The sequence below is a fragment of the Poeciliopsis prolifica genome, unplaced genomic scaffold (genome assembly GCF_027474105.1).
Source record: "Poeciliopsis prolifica strain line A6 unplaced genomic scaffold, Auburn_PproV2 SCAFFOLD065, whole genome shotgun sequence".
Taxonomy (NCBI): domain Eukaryota; kingdom Metazoa; phylum Chordata; class Actinopteri; order Cyprinodontiformes; family Poeciliidae; genus Poeciliopsis; species Poeciliopsis prolifica.
The window spans coordinates 103,868-126,719 of record NW_026562440.1 but is presented as its reverse complement, the minus strand read 5'-3'; the positions used below and the strand labels follow the sequence as shown (position 1 = coordinate 126,719).

The window sequence follows — 22,852 nt, the reverse complement described above, 5'->3', positions numbered from 1 at the left end:
GCAGCCACTTTTAATGATAGCTGGCAAATGCTTTTTTTAGTTAATGATGGCCCAATTGCAGAAAACGTCTGTCTCTTGTGAAAGTCAATTCAGGGAACGAAAACAATTTTAGTATATTCCATTAGGTTCCCAGAGATGTCTATATTACATTGGAAATCAGAAAGGAACAGCAGGGGAAGCTCAGCAGCGATTCAAATGTCAGACGGACATAACAAAAAACTTGCACCTCAACGCTGAAGTCAAGGAGATTGAATATGATCTTTGTCCTCCTGCTCTCACCAGCCATTCTTCTCTCAGTCCATCCTGAGCACTTGACTCTGAGCATCTTTCTTTTCTCTGACTCACTCAGCAGTTCGTCTGCTGCTAATCCACTGAGGATGAGGCTAACACAGAACCTAATGAGATTAGGACACAGCAGCCGTCTCAGCTCCTCGCTCTGTCCTGTGCTGTTTCTCATTTATTACTGGCTCTTAACGCTTTGTGTCTGTGGGTAACGTAAATCCGGTTTCAGACTAACTATCAGTAAAGTGACTTGGTTGGAAATTAGCTGGTTGCAAAGGAGAAGGAGTGCTAAGAAAAAAAATGACATGGAAGTCTCGCTGTCTGCTTAGTAGGAAAAGTAATTTAATGATTGCAATCATTTTTTAATTATTCAGCAGTTTTCATGCTGTTGTCTTCAATGACTTAATCAACATTCGCACAAATATTTACATTGACTAAGTTATTTACTAGCAATAAGGCTAGCTAATTACATTTTTGATGTGACACCTGTTTTATTTTCAATTTTATGTAACTCACAATTACAACTGCAGCACACCCTCATTAGGAAGTTTTAATGTCAAATCACAGCATTTAATGAGAAAACTTGTGTTATTTTAGTAATAAATCTGTCAAAATATTTCAAATCAAACCAGATTTAAGTGTCCAAAACATTATTGCCACTAACCACAACTGTATATTCCAATCTCATAAATTAACTGTACTTCCATCCATCATCTTCTGCTTAATCTGGGATTGATTTCATGGGGCAGCTGCCTAAGCAGAGACCCAAACTTTCCTCTCCTCAGACACTCGGGCCAGCTCCTCTGGGGGAATCCCAAGGCTGTCGCAGGTCAACCGAGACACATAGTCCCTGCAGCGTGTCTTGGTTCTTCTTCTGGGTCTCCTCCCAGTGGGGTGCACCTAAAACACTTCATCAGAGAGGCGACCGGGAAGCATCCTAACCAGGTGCCTGAGCCACCTCATGTGGCTCCTCTCAGTAGGGAGGAAAAGCAGTTCTACTCTGAGTCCCTCCCAGACAACCGAGCTTCTCACCCTACCTCTAAGAAGAACCGGGACACCCTGTGGAAAAAGCTCATTTCAGCTACTTGCATCCTCAGTCTCCTTCTTTCAGTCATGACCATAGAAGAGAGCAGGAACATAGATCTATTTGTAAATTGAGAGCTTCGCCTTTTGGTTTCAGCTCTCGCTACACCACAGTACACAGTATGGTGCCTGCACCACTGTAGCTGATGAACCAATATGTCTATCAATCTCTTGCTCCTTTCCCCCCCTCATTTTTGAACAAAACAGTGAGATGCTAATCTTCTTAACTGTGAAACCATGCATGTATATTTACTTCATTATTCAGATAGTTGATATCAGTATTTCTTCATATATCTATTTTTTTCATCTGTAAACTCTAATGAAAACTATATCAATGTTATGAACCCTGGTGCTGTTTGTGTCATAAGCTAATTACAATGCAACCCATTTTTGTTGTCTGAAGCATTCAATGTTATTTTGAAAGGTGGGAATTTACAGTCACGCAGCTGTTGTCACAAGAGTACAATTTCTTGGCTCATCATTTTAAATTTTGAGAAGAGGAATTGGTGAAATAAATAAAGAATAAGAGAGCTGGAACATGGTGTGCCATTAAATGTGCTGGCAGCCAGTTTCGGATGCAATCACAGTGACTGACAGGTGTTGAGGCATTTCAGGTCCCTGACACTGCAGCTGCATGGTACATCATAGTCTATTAGATCTTTTTAGGCACTCATGCGTGCAGTCATGCCCCTGCGATGCTGTTTATGTGCGGTCTAAAGTAACAACTCAAGAGATGCTACTAAAAAATGTGTCTGGAGTCTCCTAAGATAATCAAATGGAGTACAAAACAGTCACAAGAAAACTAATTGCAGTGGCTGAAAGGCGTGCTAAGATAAAAGCAGTAGAGTGTAAGGTCAACACCCTTAGATTCAAACAATGCGATTTTGTATTTCTCACATCTCTCTTTTACTGAGTAATTTTGAATGCTTTCTGTGAAAGACTCTCTACTACGCATTTGCACTGACCCTCACTCTGACCATTTACCCACCATGATGGCTACACAAACCACCAGCTATGCGCACATAATTCCCAATTGGTCCATTTTGACCCAGTGAATGTCTTGCAGGTCTTTCCATGGGGTCTTTCTGACTACCACCTCCCACTGCGGCGAGGAGGGGAAATGAACATGGCTTTATATGTTGAGCCCACCCGGGGCTTTAATTAGGATCAAGTCAGAGAAATGAGCTTTGACTCCAGCAGTGACATCAACCCAGTCCTCTAAAGCAAATGGGGTTCACCTACTGTTGGAAATTACCTCCAATTTTGCTTTTCAGGCACTGAAGAAAATAAACATAAGGGCAGACTAAGATACATTAAATGGATCAACAGGAAGGTAAATCATTGCATTTACCCTCAGACCTGGAGAAACTTCTCCGTCCTCTCGTTGCATTTCCCACATTCATTAAAAAACCTCATAACCGTCCAATTTATATCCTGTGTGCTCATATAAACCCTCAGTGGAAAAAAAACAAAAACATTTGCTTTGCTTCTTGCTGACCATGACTGTAATAAGCTCTGATTGACTGCAAGGGGCAAAATGGGAAGCCACTTCCCACGCAGGGAACCGCAAGCTGGAGTTGATTAGCGCTCCTGGTGCAGAGGGTGGGAAACCCCTGGGTTTTGAGCTCCTGCAACCGGTAAGAGACCAAAGCTTCTTCAAATACTTCAGCAACCCTTCATTTAATCTGATTTTGTCAGAGGAAAAAAAGTCTAGTCAGATTGGAAACCCTTCTTCATGCATGTCAGCAGAAGGCAGAAAGATGACGCACAGTGCGGGGGCATGCAAGAAGCAGATGCTCCCATTAATTAGATCTAATGATCACACAAGTAATAACTAACGGGGCTGACGAAGGGAACCTTTGATTTATCTATGAGTGGTGAATATTTAAAGGAAAAGGCAATGCGGTATGAATCAGAGCTGCAAATCTATTAGTGAGTCTCCCTGTCGATAAATTCATGCAGGGCTAGAAAATACAAGAAGCCTCTTCAATCACTGAAAGTCATTCTAATTAAAAACTTCACTACTCCACAAAGACTATTTAATCTACTGCGGCAATATGGAAAAAAAAAATGGTCAAAGTGGAAACTTACCTTCTGCTTCCTCCTCTCTTTTCTCTTGTCCTCAGTGTCCTGCAGCATCTTTTCCCTCCACAGGTCAAAGAAGTATGACGGATCCGTGTAGAACTTCAGACCCTCCTTACCATCATCCCTGCAGATACACAAAAGCAAAGTCGTCACATCTTTTTCTGTGGAGCTATGACATGGGCTTGTTGCCTATATGTGAAATTTTCAAAACCTTTTAAGTTTTTAACCCGACGGATTACGTCGGGTTAATCTGCGAAATTTTGTCTGCTTACAGCAGACTAAAAAAGTCTGCTGTAAGCATCACTTCAATGATCTTCTTGTTTATCTGAGGTAAGTGTTAATGAAGACAGGAATGTCGATATACACCCTGTTATTCTAAACGAATTGAAATAGCAGAATTGTTGTTTTAAATGTGAATGATTCCCACCGACTATCTTTTTCTGTCAATCACTGTTTCCACTGAAAAAAAAGTAATCATAATTAACTTGCATCAAAAGACCTTTATAATCAGAGAGACTGTTTTACCATTGAGGTTGATTTCCTCTAAAGCAGGTTCAAAAAAGTCCACAAGTTTGTATTGAATTTAATTCCACAGACAAATACAGAAACTATTACACATTTTCATGTTGTTCCAACAAAAGAGCAAGGCTTGTAACTTAGTTTGCCAAATTTTTCCTTCCAATTCTGCCTCAACATGTTTCAACTCAATGCATTTGTCACTCTATCTTTTCCTAATACTGTTAAATTTTGTTATTTCAGGCATCATTGTGCTGGACACCACAATAAACATCTTTGTCATTCAGTTCCTGCAGCTCAGCTTCCAAAGCCTCCATCTTTTTTTCCATGCATGGCACTCACTCCCTCTCTTTAAAATGTTCCGGTTTTACCTTTTCCACATGTAAATGATTTAGTTGTTTCTGAATCTGGAAACACTGCCTTGAAGAGGTGTTGCGTAGAGTTTAGCTCACGCTTAAAAAAATCCAACTTGTCCAAGTTGGGCAATTTCTTTTGAAAAATTTAACCCATTTTCTGATCCAACACAACTAATTAACTCTAATTAGAGGCCCAAACTTTTACTGTTTTGGTTTTTATACCACCGTTTAAGTAAGAAGCTTAACTTATTCCATTTTTAGCTTTTGTTTGACATCTCAATTTTGTTGCTTGTAACTGAAGAGTGATTAAAGTGCAAATCCACAGGGGTGTGTGACTGATAGAAGCAGAGCAGAGCAGGGCCACATGCACATTAGTTGTGCAGTGCACTGTGCTTACAGTCTAACTTATGTTTTTATTTCCTCAAGAGAGTAAACCATGATAAGTGTATAAACACAACTTTATTATCAAGTACTCTAGTTTAGTTTTCTATGTACAATTTGAATTCTAGGCTTATTAGAAAGCCTTATGCTACCTGACCATCGAGCATATAATTGTGCAGTGACCTTGCACAAATTTTGTCTCTGGTATTGTCTGCAGTCAAGCTGGTGCTGCTCTGATTTTCCATAGGAAAAGAATGGAGATTTTAGCTCAGGGTTCCCAAAGAAAATCTGCTATTTTTTCACATCAAAAGAAGTTAGCTGGCGTGGTTCAGGTATTTGGTGAAGATCTCCTTTGCAGGATTTCCAGCCATGTCTCACTGGGATGAGACTCCAGAGTAAAGCCTAAAATCAGTGGCAAAAATGTTTCACTTCCAGCCTGGAAATACCTCAACATCCTCCAGAATGAGCTGGAAAGAATTATAACTGGGAAGAGGAATGTCTGGGTTACCCATTACTTTTGCAATCCGGATCTTGAATAGATGAAAATTGATGCGTTAATGGATTGAGAAAGAATAATAAATTCCTTCAAGAAGAAACATGGTCAGTCTCAAATAACTTGGCTAAGAACAATTTAACTTGAAAACCAGAAAAACATTATCATGATTTAATGATTTGATCAATAATCTTCGGTGTCATTTTTTAACACTTTGGAAGATAGGTTTAATTCTCTGGTGTATTTTCATCTTTCACTATATTAAAATTATTTTCTGGACAAGCCTGGAGGGCACACTGCTGCCTGTTTTTGAGATCCAAAAAAGGAAAGATCTTAATGCTTCTTGGCCGTTGAAACTTTAATCTGCGAGTATTTCCCTATATCCAGCCTTGGCCTCGTCTTGGGAGGCAATTATATGGCAATGACACCAATAAGAGTGAACACATAGAAGATGAAAAGACTCCACTTCAAACGGCAGGAGTGGAAAGTTTAATGATACATAGCACAACAAAGGAAACAAAATTGAATTTAACAAAGTGATGAGAGAGAACAGAGGGGAGACCAGTTTAGTGAGGGTTTGTGTTGCAGCAGGTACAATTTGACTCACTAAAAACATCAAAGCGTAATGATTTATTTAGTTTGGATTGTGTGTTTACATGGTCATGCATAAGAAGGAGGAATAAAAAGGATCATACATATAGAAACTAGGTTCTGGGTCCATCTAAAGAATGGGACCCTGGGGAGACCTCCAACAGAGATTCAAGGTGTAAAAAAGTAGAAAATAGAAAGAAAAGAAGACAGTGGGTGACGAGGATGAGATGGGATGAATTAATGAACAGCAATAGAACTAGGAAGATGACAAAAATTCAAGTTGGACTTTGAATCATTAATCAAACGCATAAAATCATCACCCCTGATATGCCCAATCATCCATTCAGCACTGATGAACCAATCAGCTCAGGAGGAGGAGCTGGGAACTAAAATTCAGACGGACTCAGAGAAAACCAAAAAGTAGAACATAGCAAATTGTGATCTTTATAATTACAGAGATTCTGTCCTTGAATGGAGTTTCTTTTTACTTCGTGTTTTTTTTTAAACTTGGAGAAAATTTGAGAAAATTAATTCCACTGAGCATCAACCATGAACATCATAGCGGAAAACTAGGTCACATGCTGGAATGTGCAAAAAATTTAAAATCATCCCTGATTTCTCCATATTTTGTTTCCAAAAACCAAGATTTAGTACATCTTTTGTAGTGATATTGTTTTTTTTTTGTGTGTGTTTTGTTTTTTGCCTTTTCTAAAAGTTTCAAAAAAAATATTTCTTTTGGACTTTTGGCACCCTCCATCCCCACATAAACCACATATTTTTGGTTTGCTAAGCCATTGACCTCTAAGCATAAAAACCCCTCTAAATATTAGCCAGTGTTGTATGGAAACATAAAATACAGGACATTATTTAATTTGGCTTTTTGAGCACTTGCAGCCTGTCACAAAGGCACAATTTGTTTTCGTTTCTCAGGCTAAATTTTTGAAATATAGCCAAGATAACGTAGTCTGATCACACAGTATATTAGCAACAAAAAAGAACTAACCCAAGGAGATGGCTTAAAAACGTTGAATAAGACTCCTTCCACAAGAACAAAAATGCCTTAACAGAATTACAGCCTCTGGTTTATTCTGAGACAATTTAATTACACAAATCACACTTCTTATAGCAATCTGCATCTATTTACAATATTCCAGTAAATAGATGCCATGATATAACCATCTCAATTGATCAGTATTGCTAGAAAGCAGCGACATTTATGAAGCCATCTCCATCTCAGTCAACTAGGACCTTATCAGTACAAGAAGTAAAAAACAGACGTTAACTTTTAAAGCAACATTTTTAAGCAACATCTGGCTATCTTAAAAGACCCACAGTGTTTAACACAGTGCTTAACTTCATGGATTCAGAAAGTTTTGTATTCAGGGAAGTTCACCAGATTTAAAGTCAAAGACATAAACACAAATGGGATAAACACGAGGTAGTCTAAATATTTATAAATCTGGAAACTATTTTGCAATAATGTTCAGGCCTTGTGACGGGAAGCGCTTCAAAAAAATGCGATCTGAGCAACTGTACTAACTTCTTAACCATTCAAGGTTGCAGCTCTCTGTGGTTCGAAAAGTTCACGCTGTGAGATAAAGAAATGTTTTGAAGAGTGAAGGAACTCAAAACAAAAAAAAAAAAAAAAAAACAGAGAGCACTGTTTACTATTCAAGGTCATTTGAGTTCTACGTGTTAACACTGTGACCGTTAACACTCATTAGTCATTTACACCATTTGCAGAGTGTGCATAAAAAACAACAGTTAAAGTCAATTTAATTAGCTTCATGCTGGCGACGCTGATGAGGTGAAATGTGGTTTTGTGCATAACAACATTATTCAGACCTGTAAGGTGTGAGGATGTTGAGAGGTGGTGGCTCCTCACAGGTGTGGAGGCTCTCCTGCAGAGGGACGGGCAGAGACGTGCGGTCAAACAGCTGCTGGTCCTGAATGGTGGAACTCCTGAAGGCCTTCCTCATAGTGATGTCTTGAAGAGACACTGCAGAGAGACAGGACAAATGGAGGGCGCTTGGTAATGGGGAAATTATGGGTTTCACTTATTAAATGAACCTTGCTCTCAAGTCTTTGGTACATATAAGCTTGTCAGGAACGTCACTGATGAGCTTGTGATTATCAATTGGTTCTGTTCCATCAGCATTCTCATCAGTTGTATTGACATTAGAGCACAAACATGCGTCATAAACAACTCGTCCTCCTTCCTCCTTTGGGTTACTGCCGCATTTTCGAGGTTCATTTCAGTTCCCCTTGAGGAAACCCAAATTTGATGACTAAGATAAGCTAATTACTTTCCCTTTCCTTCATATGAAGGAAGAAAAAGACATGTAAAGACAGAAAAAAGAAAAACAAAAAATCAATGACGCTCAGCTGAACCTCTTGAAAGAACAAGTAGGAAAAAATGCCCTGAAGAGCAGGGAGGTGGGGGTAGGGAAGGGGACTCCACTAAAGGCAACTCTTGATGTGGAAAGCAAAAGTCTTGAGAGAAAAGCCAGAATGTTGCAACCATATGTGAATTATACATGAGGGAGAGACAAATAGACAGTGCAGCCCAGGGGAGGACAGAAGGAGTGTGGCAGGCCTAGAATCATTCCGTTAGTTCCCTGTTATTAGCAGGCTAGCATTGAGGAGTGACAACATCAATTTAAAGACCAAAATAAACATGATTTCACCACACAAAAGCTAACAATTTCACCTATAACTTTTTTTATTGTACGTATTTTATCATGATTATATGTGCTATGAGACGACGGTGGCGACAGTGGTAGGAGTTCAATCTGCAATCGGTGGGTTGCCAGTTTGACTCCCGCTCTGCATGTTTCCATCGTTGTGTCTTTGGGCAAGACACTTCACCTTCCTTGCCTTGCTGATGGTGGTCAGAGGGCATAGCGGTGCCAGTGCATGGCAGCGGCGCCAACAGCGTGTGTGAATGGAAACCGGCATCATCAGACAGCCGGTCCGAGAAGCACCGATGTGATGACATGCTGAGGGAGGAGTGTTGGAAAGGATACAAGGTTCTTAAAGAGACAGAGGCCAATGTCAAGATGTCGGACCAAAACTGATGAAAATCCATTCGAGAATCTGTACTGGACTTGAAGATTGCAACTCACAGATGCCCTGTCTTTAATCTTGTGATGATCAGAAAAAAACATTCTGTGTTCCTGCAGCAAAGACATACCCCCCAAAAAACATGGAGGCTGGACATAAATGCATGGCAAAATTGTAAAATTTGTGTGTTGTTAAAAAAAAGACCATATATCATTTTCTTTCAACTTTCAATTATGCATGAAATATCTTGTACAAAATACACTGACATTTGTTACTATAATATGACAAAATTTTAAAAAGTTAAAGCCAGTTCAGCTTGCTCATCTGGAAAATCACTTCTGCAGACTCAGCATAGTAAGTGATCAGCCACCTGAAGCATGGACATGAGAGATTTAACAGTACCAGAAGTTTGGAACATAACATGACAAAAGTTAAAAAAAAAAAAAAAAAAGAAAAGATAAACAAGATTATGGAGACAGTATACAGATAGCAATCAGGAATGAGTTGGAAGGACAGAAATATTTGCATAAATTGAAATGGAAAGTAATGTGCAAGTAAATACCAGAGTAGTGTATACAGATACATAATTTTAATGACAAAAACAGCAACATATGAACTTCTCTTGGGATAAGTCTTGTAAGCTGAACATAGCCAGAGGGTGGATTGGACTGAAAAGCCATTAAACAGAAAAAAAAGAGACCCAGGGATGGAAAACAACCAGAAAGAATGAGATTTCTCATGCCTACACATAGATCTACCTGGAACACAATGAAGGGGTAGCAGAAGACAGAAATTTAATTTTCTTTCTGTTTCAAAAGGTGGGAAAACTACAAACAAAAAAAAAGGTGAATAAAAGACCAACATGGTACAAGATATTTGTCATAAATTTTCACTCTCTACCCACAAATGTCCAAAAATACATTCTCAGAGAGGATTTGATGCCAGGATTCCCTATGCTCTGTCTGCCACTTCTGGTGAAACTATTTTCTATGAGCTTGGTCTATATCATAGATACAGAATTTCCTGGCAGGATAAGGAGCAGAAGGTTTCTGACAGGTTAGTGTTGAGAGAAGAAAGTGCTGTGCACACTGCTCAGATGGATTTAGACACTTCCTGGGCTGTCACGTGGTGCAACAAGTAGGCCGAAATAAGAGACAGCAAAAAAGTGAGCACCCAGTTCTGAGATTGATGCACAATGAGATGGTTTTAAATATTTACTGACTGACATCGAGGCATCAGACATAGACGAATATGTTGAAAAGATCTTTTACTTAGCATAAGATTTAACTCAGCTATAAGCTGCCTGTTTTAGCTTAGATTGAAAGAAGAAATGTTGATAAGTAGCCCAAGACAAGGATACTGCAAAGGGGACTGAGTGTATTAATTGAATAAATTAGCTTAAGTACGTAGGGTATGCTTAACATGGACAAAGGTCTTCATAAATCCAGAAGTAACCCTATGAGTGTTCACGCTGGTTGAGGCAGAACCAGGTGTTCCAGCTGTCTCTGATCTCAGGATGCATCTTATCAACAAGATGTCCTAAACAGTTTATTTCTAGCCTACGCATCTTCCACTTTTAGACAGATACCATCTGGCTGAGAGCCTTCAGCTACAGTGAGGTGAAGAAGTTTTTGTCACCTACATGTACCCCCTGGCTTCAATAAAAGAAACTTTCCAGATTTGTTTTTCCTCTGGTGTCCTCTTTCTTTATACTTACTATCTCCTAGCTGTTCTAGTGCACAAACAGCGTAACAGATAGGAAAAGCTGAAGGCCAAGTTTTACCATGCAGACACGGCTCTCTCCCGTTTTACTCTGATGCAAATGCTGCCCTATATTTTTGCCTATTGCACACTTCCTCCTGCAACCTTGAATCGGTTCAGTCTTCAATTCAGCTTTGCCTCTTGTCTTTGTTTTTGCATTTGTTGCAGAGGTAGTTGTTTTATTCTAGATACACTGAATATCATAGGGTCTGATACTTGCATGAAAAACTCAACACATGGTGAGCAGAAATAATGAGAGTTGCAAAATGAAAGTCTTCATTTTCTGCTTTTAAGCTCCATATTATTTGCAAAAACAGCAGCCCAATGGCTATTTTCTAAAAAAAACCGAACCAAACCAAACTTGTGACCTCCCACACTAAACTATAATATTCTATTCTACGAAGTTAATGGAATATAAAGTCTCTCATATTATTAAACATATTCGAACTAACCATAGGGATGCATTTAATCATCAATTACAGACCTTCATAAGTCAGGACATAACCACAAGTTAATAGCGCCTTTCTTAATCTTGCTTAAAGTTTCAAACAAAGAAAACTCCCCTGATGACTTTAGTAAGCTGAGACTCAAAGTTTATACTGCTGAATTATAAATCTTATCTGAAATTTTACATGGCTTATAGCAAATAACTGATTTTGTGCGCGCCGTCTTTTTTGTCAAAGGGGAAACTAAGACGACACCAAATACAATTTTCTGGGATAAAATGAAACCAAAGACCATTTTTAAAAGTATGTCAATTCAACGGAAATGACTGAATGCAGAATTAGATTAGGAGAACAGAGCCGCATATCCCGAAGAACATAAAAAAAGATTGAGATGTTGTAAAAGCACCATCAGCAACAGAAGTAGAAACCGTTTAACAGATAAGTTCAGCAATGAACATATCCTGAAGGACTGAAAGAGAAAATAAGACAGTAGATAAAGAAACCAACCCCGTTGGAGCCCCAAAGGGGTTGGTGTGGCTTCATGGCCTTCCATAATGGCCTGCAGCCTGTCCAGTGATGTAACAGTGCTATTAAGTAGTGGATACAGGCCATTAGTTTGGCTGGCTGAAGTAAGGGGGGAAGAGTGCCTGACACAACACAAATGGCATCCATGCAGGATGAAGGGAAAGCAGAGATCAATCAAAGATATGAGAGCAGGCTGGAGCGGACAATAAAAAACAGATATAGGTGTGGTGAGGTAGTTTGTGGATTGAAGTCTAGGAGGGGGTGGGATCCTAAAGGACAAAGTCAGGGGTGATACTCTTTGAAAGGTCAGCAGAGTACAGAAACTGTGCATCCATTCTTCACATGTCACACTGGGCAGTTATAAATTATTAGGGTAGATAAAGCCCTTGTGGTTCGATGACTGGATGAAACATTGTGGGCCATGCTGTGACCTTCAATCATTTGTTAAAATGTGTTCAGCAGCAGAGTGAACCCATTTCAGCCGGGTGTGTCAGATCTTTGTGTTTTCTTTGAATGCATTTACAGATGCCTAATTTTGAGCTACTCACTCAGATTTTAACACACCCAAAGGGTGTTAAAGAATTATGTTTTATCTTGAAAAAGCCATTACTGTCAACTTACAAACAGTACTTACAGGTATATGTCACAAAGATCGATGTCTTAGCCTCAGTAAAAGCTGACAGTTTCATCAGTGTTGTTTATACTGCAGGGCATCTCTTTGTTCATTGTATTTTTTCCTGCCACAGCAGCTTATTGTTACACTGTCATCCTTATAGGTGTCTAAATCAAATCACCTCAAAATAGCACTGGATATTTCACCGCACTGGCTTCCACAAATGCTGGTATCCTCCCTGTTTCCTCCTTGCTTTGTAATTTTACTTTGCTTCACCTGAAGAGAAAATCCATAACCAGATGAGGTTCTTTCAAAATCAAATGCTGTAATTTTTTTGGTTTCTAATCTCTTGATTAGCATCATCCCCCTCCAAAAAAAAAAAAAAAAAAAATTATCAAATTTACATCGGAAATCTTTTTAATAGTACAATTTTTTTAGAATAAAGAATCTATCTTGAAATGTTATTGCTAAGTGTTCTTATAAGTACTGATAGACATGTTTTTAAGTTTGTTCTTATGATTCACAAAAAAGCTTAAAGTATAAATATTGCACATACAATAATCGATTCAAACTACTTCTCAAAATAAATTGCTGACAAATTGCTTCTCTTTACTTATCCGAAAATTGTTGGCATGCAGTAATATGTTGAAAAGAAAAAGGAAATTGTGATAAGTAAGCTTTAACATAAAATTTGTTTTGCAATCTCAATGTTTCCCTGTCAAAAAACAGTAAAATCACAGCCTGTTTGCTGAGATTTAGACATATTTTCCTACATTTTCTGCTGGTGTTACGCAACGGGTAACTACACATGCACCGTGTTCCAAATTATTATTCAAATTGGATTTAAGTGTCATAAAGATTACATTTTTTGTTGTGCTATTAAATTTATAGACAATATTGTGTTCAATCTCTATAATTAACTTCAGAGAATTGGGTTGATTAGTTTTTCTGGTGAGCTAAATTAAAGAAAATCTACATAAGAAGGATGTTCCACATTATTAAGCAGGCCACAGGTTTCAAGCAATATGGGAAAGAGAAAGGATCTCTGCTGATGAAAATCATCAGATAGTGTAGTGCCTTATGACAAGATATGAAAACATTAAATATTTAACAAAAACTGATGCGTTATCATCGTACTGTGAAGATATTTGTGGCTGATTCCGAGCAAAGATGGCTTTGTACAGAAAAAAAGCATAATGAGGAAGGTTTCTGTTAGACAAATTTATTAGATTAAGAAAGCAGCTGTTAAAATGCCCTTACAAAGCAGCAAACAGTTATTTGAAGCTGCTAGTGCCAGAATTGTGCAGGTGATATCAAAGAAGGGATTCTATGTTAACATGTAAGTCGGTCTGTTAAGATGTTTTTGATTGAAATAGATTTTGATTTTAATACATGTAACCACTTAATGCTGCACATTCAAAGAATGACTGCAGTTCTTTATACTTCATAAAATGTTTAGAAAATCCGCTGTGCATAATAATTTGGAGCAGTGAATTTTGCATTTTTTTATTCTTGAATAAAGGAGCTTAGTTCAGTAAAATTTGATTTATACTATAATAGTTCATAACTTGAAAATTATACTGACCATCATTTGCATTGACCATTTGAGAAAATATCATGTGCATAATAATATGGAACACAATCAATTCTTGAACCTCTTCTTCCAATATATTTAATACGATAAAGTGGTTTAGAAAACATATCGAACATAGTTTCTTTTTTATGGATTATATAAATAGAGAGCTGAATATTTTCTTTTACGCCACTTTATGTGAAGAATATCTGGTGATTTTAGAAAAGCTAGACGCTTGACAGCTTGTGCAGGAATGTCTCTGCTCGAGACATTCACCACCAATCACAACAATGAAGATGGTGGCCAAAATCAATAAATCTATGTGTTTGGTGTGTGTTTTTAGATCAGCTATCAAAGAGTTGGATTAGATGAAGACCCTGGTACGAAGATTATGATGCACAGCATTAAAGAGAGACAGATAAACTGCTTCCATTATTAAGATCAAGAACAGAAACAAAATTAAAAACAAATTCCACCCTACGTGCACCACATGAATGTGTTAAATTGTGTGATGCTGATGCTACTATAATAATATAAGAGCAAGGTAAAACTCCTGGAAACTTAATTATAAATACTACATGTAGTCGCCGTATGGTACTGCCAGAGCAAAACAAAACAAAAAAACGGTGAGTTGTAAGGATAATGAATTAATCCCGTGCTTTCCAAAAAAAAAAAAAAAAAACACCTAATGAAGGGACATTAGTGATTCCTGCTATTCTACATAATACCTTTAAATTAAAGTCAACTCCAGCCACAAGAGATAAAATTGGGTTGGTTTGTAACTTATCAATTTTAAAGTGATAATCTAAGCTTTTACAGCTGCAAAGAACTTTGTAAGACTTGCAGCCTGTTCATCTATAAAACAGCCATTGTCTCTTTCAGCCTCCTCCTTCCTATACCTGACCCTCATCTTCCCATCTTCATCCCTCCAGGTTCCTGATTTATGGCCCTATTTTGCTTGCACCAATTCTCCTTCTCCTTCACCCCTCCACTCATGGCAACCACATAGCCACACAGACAATTACAAGGAGAGTCTTAGAGTAAGAGCATCCACTCTGACAGCGTGAGGGTAAAGAAAGGGTTGAGATGGAAGATGTGGGGTGGCAGTTACTGGAAACAACCCCTCTGGTGAACCCCTCCCACAGATGTTCATCTTTGTGTGAAATTCAGTCCACTGGAGCCAGACTGCTGTATTGTCACACGATTGTACAAACTCAAATAAACAACAAATGAAGTGTGATTTTTTTTCTTCTCCCCATTTTAAACACTTTATCAGGCCATAAAAGAATATAAAGAAGGTTTGAGGTCTGAGCAGCAGAAAAGTCTGCGGTACAATCCTTTTACACTCCACTGCTTTTGCTGCAGTGCCCTGTATTAAGCACCCTTCCCTTGAACCTTCCATCTTTCTTACTGTCCTCCCTCTTGACACCCCTCTACCCCCACTTCTTCCACCACTCACTTAAACTGCAACTGAGCTGATTCTTATCCACAGTCTCTAAAGCCAACTCTTTAGGCAATGAAGGGGGAATAGTCAGGATTATTTATGAAGTCAGATAAAGGCACGGACCACAGGCACAGATGCAGACCCAAGCTTAAAATATAGATTTGCAACAGCACAAATCCGCTGGAGCACCGTGGCTCGATATATTTAAGTAATAAAAAGCAAACAGACAAATTGTTGCCAAAAAAAATCCAAATCTCTTATTGCAACTTGGTTCAAACTTATATGAGCATCTAAAATACTGTACTTGACATTCAAACACTTCAGAAAGATCTGTACACTGGTACAACATTCCCCCTGTGAACCAGACTTCTAAAACTAGATCACAATTGTAATTGACATCTGAGATTTATATACACCAGATTAACAAGTGAATATTGGTTAGATTTTTTTAAGAGAAACTTTCTTTCAACTCCAAAGTTTACTTGCATTTCGTGACACTCCCTTGACAACTTCAGCCAGCCTCTTCACATAAGCTTCTGCTTTTATTTGGAAGTTGATTTGCATATTTTGCACCAGAACACATTGGTGCAAAAACATGGACAATGTGATGGTTTGTAACCTTAGTGGGTTTAGACATCTGAAAATAATAAATTTCCTCCATTTATTGAGACATTTAGAAAATAGTAATTATTTTGTTAATGACAAATGACCTAAAACAGGAAATGTTCAGTTTGATTTAACGTAGGACAGTGAGAAAAATTGCTTTGTGGCCCCTCCAGCCATAGTATGCAACTTTCTGGTTTAAACTGAATCCCTGTGGGACTCAAAACAAGGGAAAGGAAAGTGATACAGGCAAACGTGCAAAATCTCAAACAATTCATTGCCTTGTGAAAAAGGGCTACCGATGCCTCTGGATGCATTCAAATAGGCAATAGCCACAGAGCATTTCACTGTTTGCCAGTGACAAGGAAGCAGTTAAAGTAGCATTGTACAAAGCCTTAAACACACTGCAGGCCCATGGGAAATCGATACAGTGCCTTGAAGCGTGGTATTACACTGCTGTGATTCTCCCCATGTTTTTTGCTGTACATTCTCTGCTGACTCTACCCGATGCTCTATCTTGTCGTTCTGCCTCTCCTCTCTCAGGATAACCTGGCTTACTTGACAGAAGACACAGATTATTGCATTTTCTTTTTATTGCTCACAACAAGGATCCCAAAGATCGTCTTCACACAAGGAAAACACATTTATCAAGTAAATGAGCAGCCAGTCAAACAGAAACTCGAAAGCAATGTTACTAAGGGGAGCAAAGGTTTTACAACTATGGCAGCTGAAAAATCTCACAGCTACTTGTTCCTTCACCAAGAGCCTTAAAAACTCATGGCAGACCGGGGAAATATTATGGAAAACCAAAGGAAGGAAACATTTTAATGTGGGTTTCACATATTCAAATTCTGCTAATTTCAATAAAACTGATGATTTTTTTTTTTTTTTAAGAATAAGTGAATGAGTTGTGCATATATTATTTCGTTTTTTTTGGAATTTTAAGCTCAAACACCAACATTAATATCATCTTTAAGTTGAAGAAAAATTACACATAGGTTTCCCAAAACTAAAAAATACAAACACACACACACAAAAAAAAACATGTGGTGAGCATTTGTATTCAGGCCCCCTACTCATACAACTTTAAAGTTAATATGAAATTACCTGATTTAAACAGAGTCTACCAGCTGGTAATTTAATTAGACTTTAAATGCAGCTGTTTTATGAACCGATAATCAGAAGCAGGAACATGAAGAAACACAGCAGGCAGGTCAGGGAGAAAGTTGCGTAACAAGAAGCTCCTGGTAAAGTTTGCTACAAACCATTTAGGAGAGACAAAATCAAGTTAGATGTAGCCCAACTGAAAAATTTGACTTGCATTCAAATCAATCATGTGTGGTAGAAAATTAAAACTGTAACACCACTGAGGAACTTAGTGGTGACAGCATCATAATATTGGGGTGCATTTCTTTCCAGTAAGGATAAGGAAACTAGTCAGAGTTGAACAGAAAATTGAAGAGCTAAAATACAGGATAGTTATGGAGGCACACCCAAAAATACAACTTAAGCTATCTAGAATGATTTTGACTCATAGGAACTGAATGTAAATGCATGCAAATCATCTGATTTTTTTTTCCTTTTCCCTTAACAAGTGTGCACTATACTGCAGTGGTACAATACATGAAAGGCAACTTAAATGAAGCTTAAAAATGTGACAATGTTCAAGGGATTTTAGTCATTTTTCCTGGCTCTGTATTGACATTGGTATGAAACTCACACTCTTCTTCTTTGGGGTCCAGTTGTGTGACGCTGATGGAGAGTCGGTCCACCCTCTCCTGCAAGGAGTTGACCCGGAAAGAGAAGGAGTGGGCTTCATTGAACAGCTCTCCAAAAAGGTCCTCTGCATATTTACCTGCAAACACACAGGAGGAAAAGAAATAATTTTACTCTTCCAAAAGATCCAAAATAAAATGGTTAGAAACATTTTACTGGAAGATATGAGCAGTTATTTAGTGTGTGGGGCAACTGCTTGCTGTCTAAACCAATAGCTAGCATTCACTCTATTGTTTGAAGTAAAACATTTTGCTTTTGTAGAACATTTTTGCTTATATGTAACTGTCAGTTATGGTTACTATCAACTGTCTCTGGAGACCTTGGTAGTTTGCAACATGTACAGCAGATCTGTTGGTAAGACAACTCAAATGCTTTTGTCAAACACAATCAACGCAAGCCTTGCTGCTCTTCCTGTCACAGCCTTTTACTGAGATTTGAAGAAACAAAGTGACGACTGGGTGTCTGTAGTAGAGCAGGCCAACTTCTAACGTTTGGAGCTGTGTGATGTAGACAGGTTTGTTAAACAACAGTGTGCCTTCAGGTGTCTGCTCTGTAAAATATAGACCTTCCTTTCCTGAAGTGAGCTTTCTATTAAATTCTTCAAAACCTGCAGCAGACGTTTTTATGCCAATATAAGGATATGAGTGTATTTATGAGTGTCACTGACTGAGGCTGCTGAGCTGGCGGATGACATTGGCCAAGGAGATATTGGTCACACATTCCAGCTCATTCTTGATGTTCCTTGGCAATACCGTGTGGCACAGGTGCCTGGGCTCGATGGTACGCTTAACCAGCGGCATCGTTTTGCTGCAACGACACTACCTATAGGAGGAAGATGGAAGAGGGAGATGGGGCAGATAGGGAGAAAATTTCATTAGAGTACAAAATTATAATCTTGATTCTGCACAAATGTAAGAATAATGCGTCACTCACACCAAGCAAAAATTCTTTCCACCCAGAAGTAACGCACTACAGCAAAGAAGAATGAATTTCATTTGTTTACAAACTGGAAGCATTCAAGTAGCTTAACTTAATTAACACAATCTTGTGCTCATCGCTTAACATATACAATCTGTTAACATATCACTGCACTTTGTCTATTCACTCAGCCATGCTAATTACATTTAGCTGCATTACAAGGTTTTCAGAATCAATTCTCTTCCTTTTGCAAGAACACAAAAAAGAAGAAACAGAAGGGCAAAACAAAATATGTGTACAGAAATCAGACCACTTGAGGTGGGCACTATTGTTTTCTAGACAGTCTTAATGGATTGAGAAAATGCTGAAAATGCTGTGCATTATCTATATTTACCAGGACTATTTCAACTTGCAAATGAGGACTAGTAATGATACATTATTGGGTGAATCAAATAGTGCAACTTCACGTGTCATGAGCTTGTTTTTGGGTTTCTTGATGGTTTTTAGTTTCGATCCTTTGGATTCATGTTTTGTCTTAGTTATTCTTTGTTTTGATCTGCTTTGTTTTTCTTTAGATCAGTCTTTTCTTGCATTTAGATATTCTTTGTCAAGTTTTGATTTATGTTTTCTCAGTTCCACTGTTAGCGTTTACTTCTCCTTGCTTCCCTGTGTCAACTCTTTCTCTCTCCCTCAGCTTGCCTTCTCCTCTACTCCCACAGCTGCACTCAGTGATTAGTCTTGGTACATTGTTCCAGCAATCACACTCCCAGTATTTAACTACCTCTCTTTCTCATGCACCTCACTTATTCCTTACTGGTTCTGCATGTTCTCTTCCCAGTTTGTAAACAGTTATTTTGTATTTTTATTACAACTTTAATCATATACCTCCGGGATTCTGGGTTGCATTTTGGCCCACTTCATACATACAATATGTTATTGTTTCAGATTTAGCTTACTGATGTGTTTGTACAGTTAGAGCTGTGAGATCATTACCCTCAAATGGTTGTGGATTAGGTTTCTACATACAAATCTAAGAAATCACAAGACAACTGCTGCATCCCAAAAACAACCCAAGAATATCTTCAAGTCTCTCATCAGCCACTGAAAGACCCCATTCAGTGCTGAAATGCTCAATCTAGCAAACTATTTTGACATGCCACATGATTGTGAGAAATATGCGCAATGTGACTGAAGATGTGAAGAGAATAGTGATAATTAGTGGGAAGCAAAGGTGAAAAGAAACACCAGGATAGGAGGAGAGCTAAAACATCTTCCAACATGACTCCCTCTGCGACAGCAGCAGTTAATGCTGCTAATAACACCGTTTCCCTGCTGCTGGCTTGTGCTTAATTAGAGCAGGCATGTGAAATGATGTGGAGATCAGGTGTTTTGATGTAAACTTACTCGACAGTGATCACAGCTTCGTTAAAGCATTGATTAAGCTTTAATTGACGTCTGGCATTTTAATATTCTACGGTATTTTTTGTGCTGGCTCATCTGATATGCAATAAACATGATTATTGACCGTATCCTAAGAAATGTAGGGCAAGAAAAGGCTATTCTCAGAAGCTGGACGGCGATAGGATGGTGACTGTGCTGAGGTGAGTCATCCTGGAGGCATCTCAAACGGGGGCCATCAGTGACAACACGCACCTCTCTGAGCTTGTGTTGAAGCCGTTAGAGTGAAATCTGTCGGCAGTGTTTATACAAATAAACCACAGAATGAAATCCCTGTACCCTTTTTAAAATAGAAACATGTTCTCTATACTCTATTTTACTTCATGAGTCTTCCAACGGTCAGCATATTACTTACACATGCATATACAGATGCTCATCATCAGTGCTCAACACCACTTTTCATAACAACCAGTGATTTCTGTGCTGCAATACAATGATTACAAGTCAGAAATAAAGCTACAAAGTGGACTAAACTATAGTCATAAACGCTTGATTTGTTTTTGTGGTGGTTAAGACTAAAAGCTTGCAGATATTTTCTTGATATTGATCCATCCTGTATACCTTTAAAGAGTAATTTCAATAATTAATTTTAATAGTTGACTTCAACATCAAAGACAACCAGATTTTTAAAAAGTGTCTGAACTACTAAACCTTTGCACACTACAATTACAGACAGTATGAAATTTTCTTTTGTTATAAGGAGTATAAAATAAAGACTCCTTGCACATATTTCTGAAAGCTTTCACCTAGCTTATGACCATAGTCACATAATTCCCCTTAAATCTTCCCCTTATGCAGCAAAGACAGCGAAGAATTTAAGAAATATTCTGGGTGGTAATGTTTTTTTGTCAGTCATGGCTTAGCCACCCGAAAAGTTAAGAAAAGCTAAACAGAACCAATCTGAAAACATGAAGTATTCCTGGACCAAAGCATCTGTGTTTTGTGATTAGCTCTGCTGCATGATGTTCTATTATATCATAATGACACATGAAAAGAAAATCAGATGTAAAGATCTAAAAACAACCTTAATCCAAATTAGGTCCTTTAAAACATTAAGCAGAGTTTATTTTCTTATTGCCATATTATAAAAACTTTGAAAAAGATGGAAACCCAAATAAAATCTTTCAGTCATAACTATTTGTACATTCCAGATGGGCCTTCACGGTAGCCAGTTTACAAACATGTTCTTAAACTCTTTGTTATTATCCATAAAACTCAAGGCTTTTCTCCTGTCTGTTATCTTGATAAAATAAACTTTTCTCCTACGCATAAGTCCAAACTAGGTTTGTATTTGTCTGCTATCGAGAAAACGTTACCCAAAGGTTGAGGGGGTTAATGATAACGATTCCAAAAACTGAACAGTAGTAGCTGAAAATGAATTAAAGGAAATCAATAAAAAAGGGGAAAAAAAGACATGAAATAGATCTGCAAGTGATATCTTTTCTAAATGTGAGTTTTTCAAAACTTTGTCAGAGGGGCTAATTACATATAAGTATATGTGTTGGTACAGCATGAAAAAGTGATGACAGCAAAGCCTTACTTTTTAACTTTTCTACTACAGTGAACTTGTTCGGTATGCGATGAACAACTGCAGGACACATTTACAGCCTCAGACATACAAGCACCCCTGCCTACTGAGATTTCCAAACCGAGGTTTGACATGATAGCATGTGACAGCTGTATTCTCACAGGGAAAATGATGCATTTTCTTCTCAAAAACCCATTCAAAGCTTCCTACATAGCTTTACAGATGTGACAGATTCTATCATAGAAGAAAACTAAAATTTTTCACATGGCAAGAAGAGCAGCTCCATAAAACACAACCTCATTTAGACTTACAAAAATGAACTACAAACAGTTTCATACAAGAGCAGAGTCATCTTACTCTTTTATACGTGGACTAATACTTGGAAAATATCACAGGATATTTGAAACCATCTTGAAATACAAGTTTTTCTCCATAACAATAAACTCAAGATATTCAACTGTTCCAGTAGCACTTTTTTTTTGTTTTGAAATCTTAAAACAAAGCAAAGTTATTATTTAGGCAGATAAGAGATTATATTCTGAATGTTATATACTTTGATTTAAATTTTACCTTCCATTAATTGGGATGCATCAACATAGCATTTTGTTTAGTTTTTATACATTTTAATATGCATATAAAACAAAAAAGCTCATCTTAAATGTCTGCATCAGAGTTGAATAATTGGTGTGCATCAATTATTTAACATACCTGCTTTATTTAATTTTTCTTCTCCCATCTAATGTGTGGCTCCTTTCTTTTCTGCTCACCCCTTTCTGCTCTGTTACCACTTTTATGACCCATTCATCTTTGGTGGTGCTTCCCACTGTCACCAATCACCATGGTAACGGCTGCAGTGGGATGTCACTGGTCACTTTATATCATCCCAAAAGACACATAGACAACAATGAGGCTTTAGGGGGCAGGGGAGCAGCAAGAGTGAGAATAAAAGAGTGGGCTACGCTTGAAGTCAAACATCAGAACTGAGATGGTGAGTGGAATGAATACAATATTAAGGGACAAATCAGGGATTGCTTGTCTATTGTGTGCAAACACAAAGCAGGGTGAGGGATGGCACGTGCCAGAGGGGGGGCAGGGAGACCTCAAGTGGTGCAGATCTTTGCACTCTGAACAATATGTCCTACTAGAAGCTTTAATGAATCCTAATAGAATATTGTCTCACTCACAATGCAAATCCAAATCGTGCAGTACGGTGGAGGTCAGGCGTCTTTTATCAAGATGGAAAAGCTGATATCTAAAACTATCAGGTTTTTTTTGTTTGTTTAGCATTGTTTTTTTTTAAGAATATGAATTATATATGTACATAATACATGTGTTACAGCAATACAAAGAAAATCAT

General features: G+C 38.0%; 1 protein-coding gene across 1 annotated transcript in view; it reads right to left on the bottom strand.

Annotated features, from left to right (window-relative positions):
* wasf1 (WASP family member 1) overlaps nucleotides 1-22,852 on the bottom strand; it is a 52,086-nt gene that overhangs the window by 12,523 nt on the left and 16,711 nt on the right. The window contains 4 exon segments of the mRNA XM_055020029.1: nucleotides 3,457-3,574; nucleotides 7,633-7,786; nucleotides 17,536-17,670; nucleotides 18,259-18,413. Coding sequence (XP_054876004.1) covers nucleotides 3,457-3,574; nucleotides 7,633-7,786; nucleotides 17,536-17,670; nucleotides 18,259-18,391 — 540 coding nt within the window. The 5' untranslated portion in view covers nucleotides 18,392-18,413.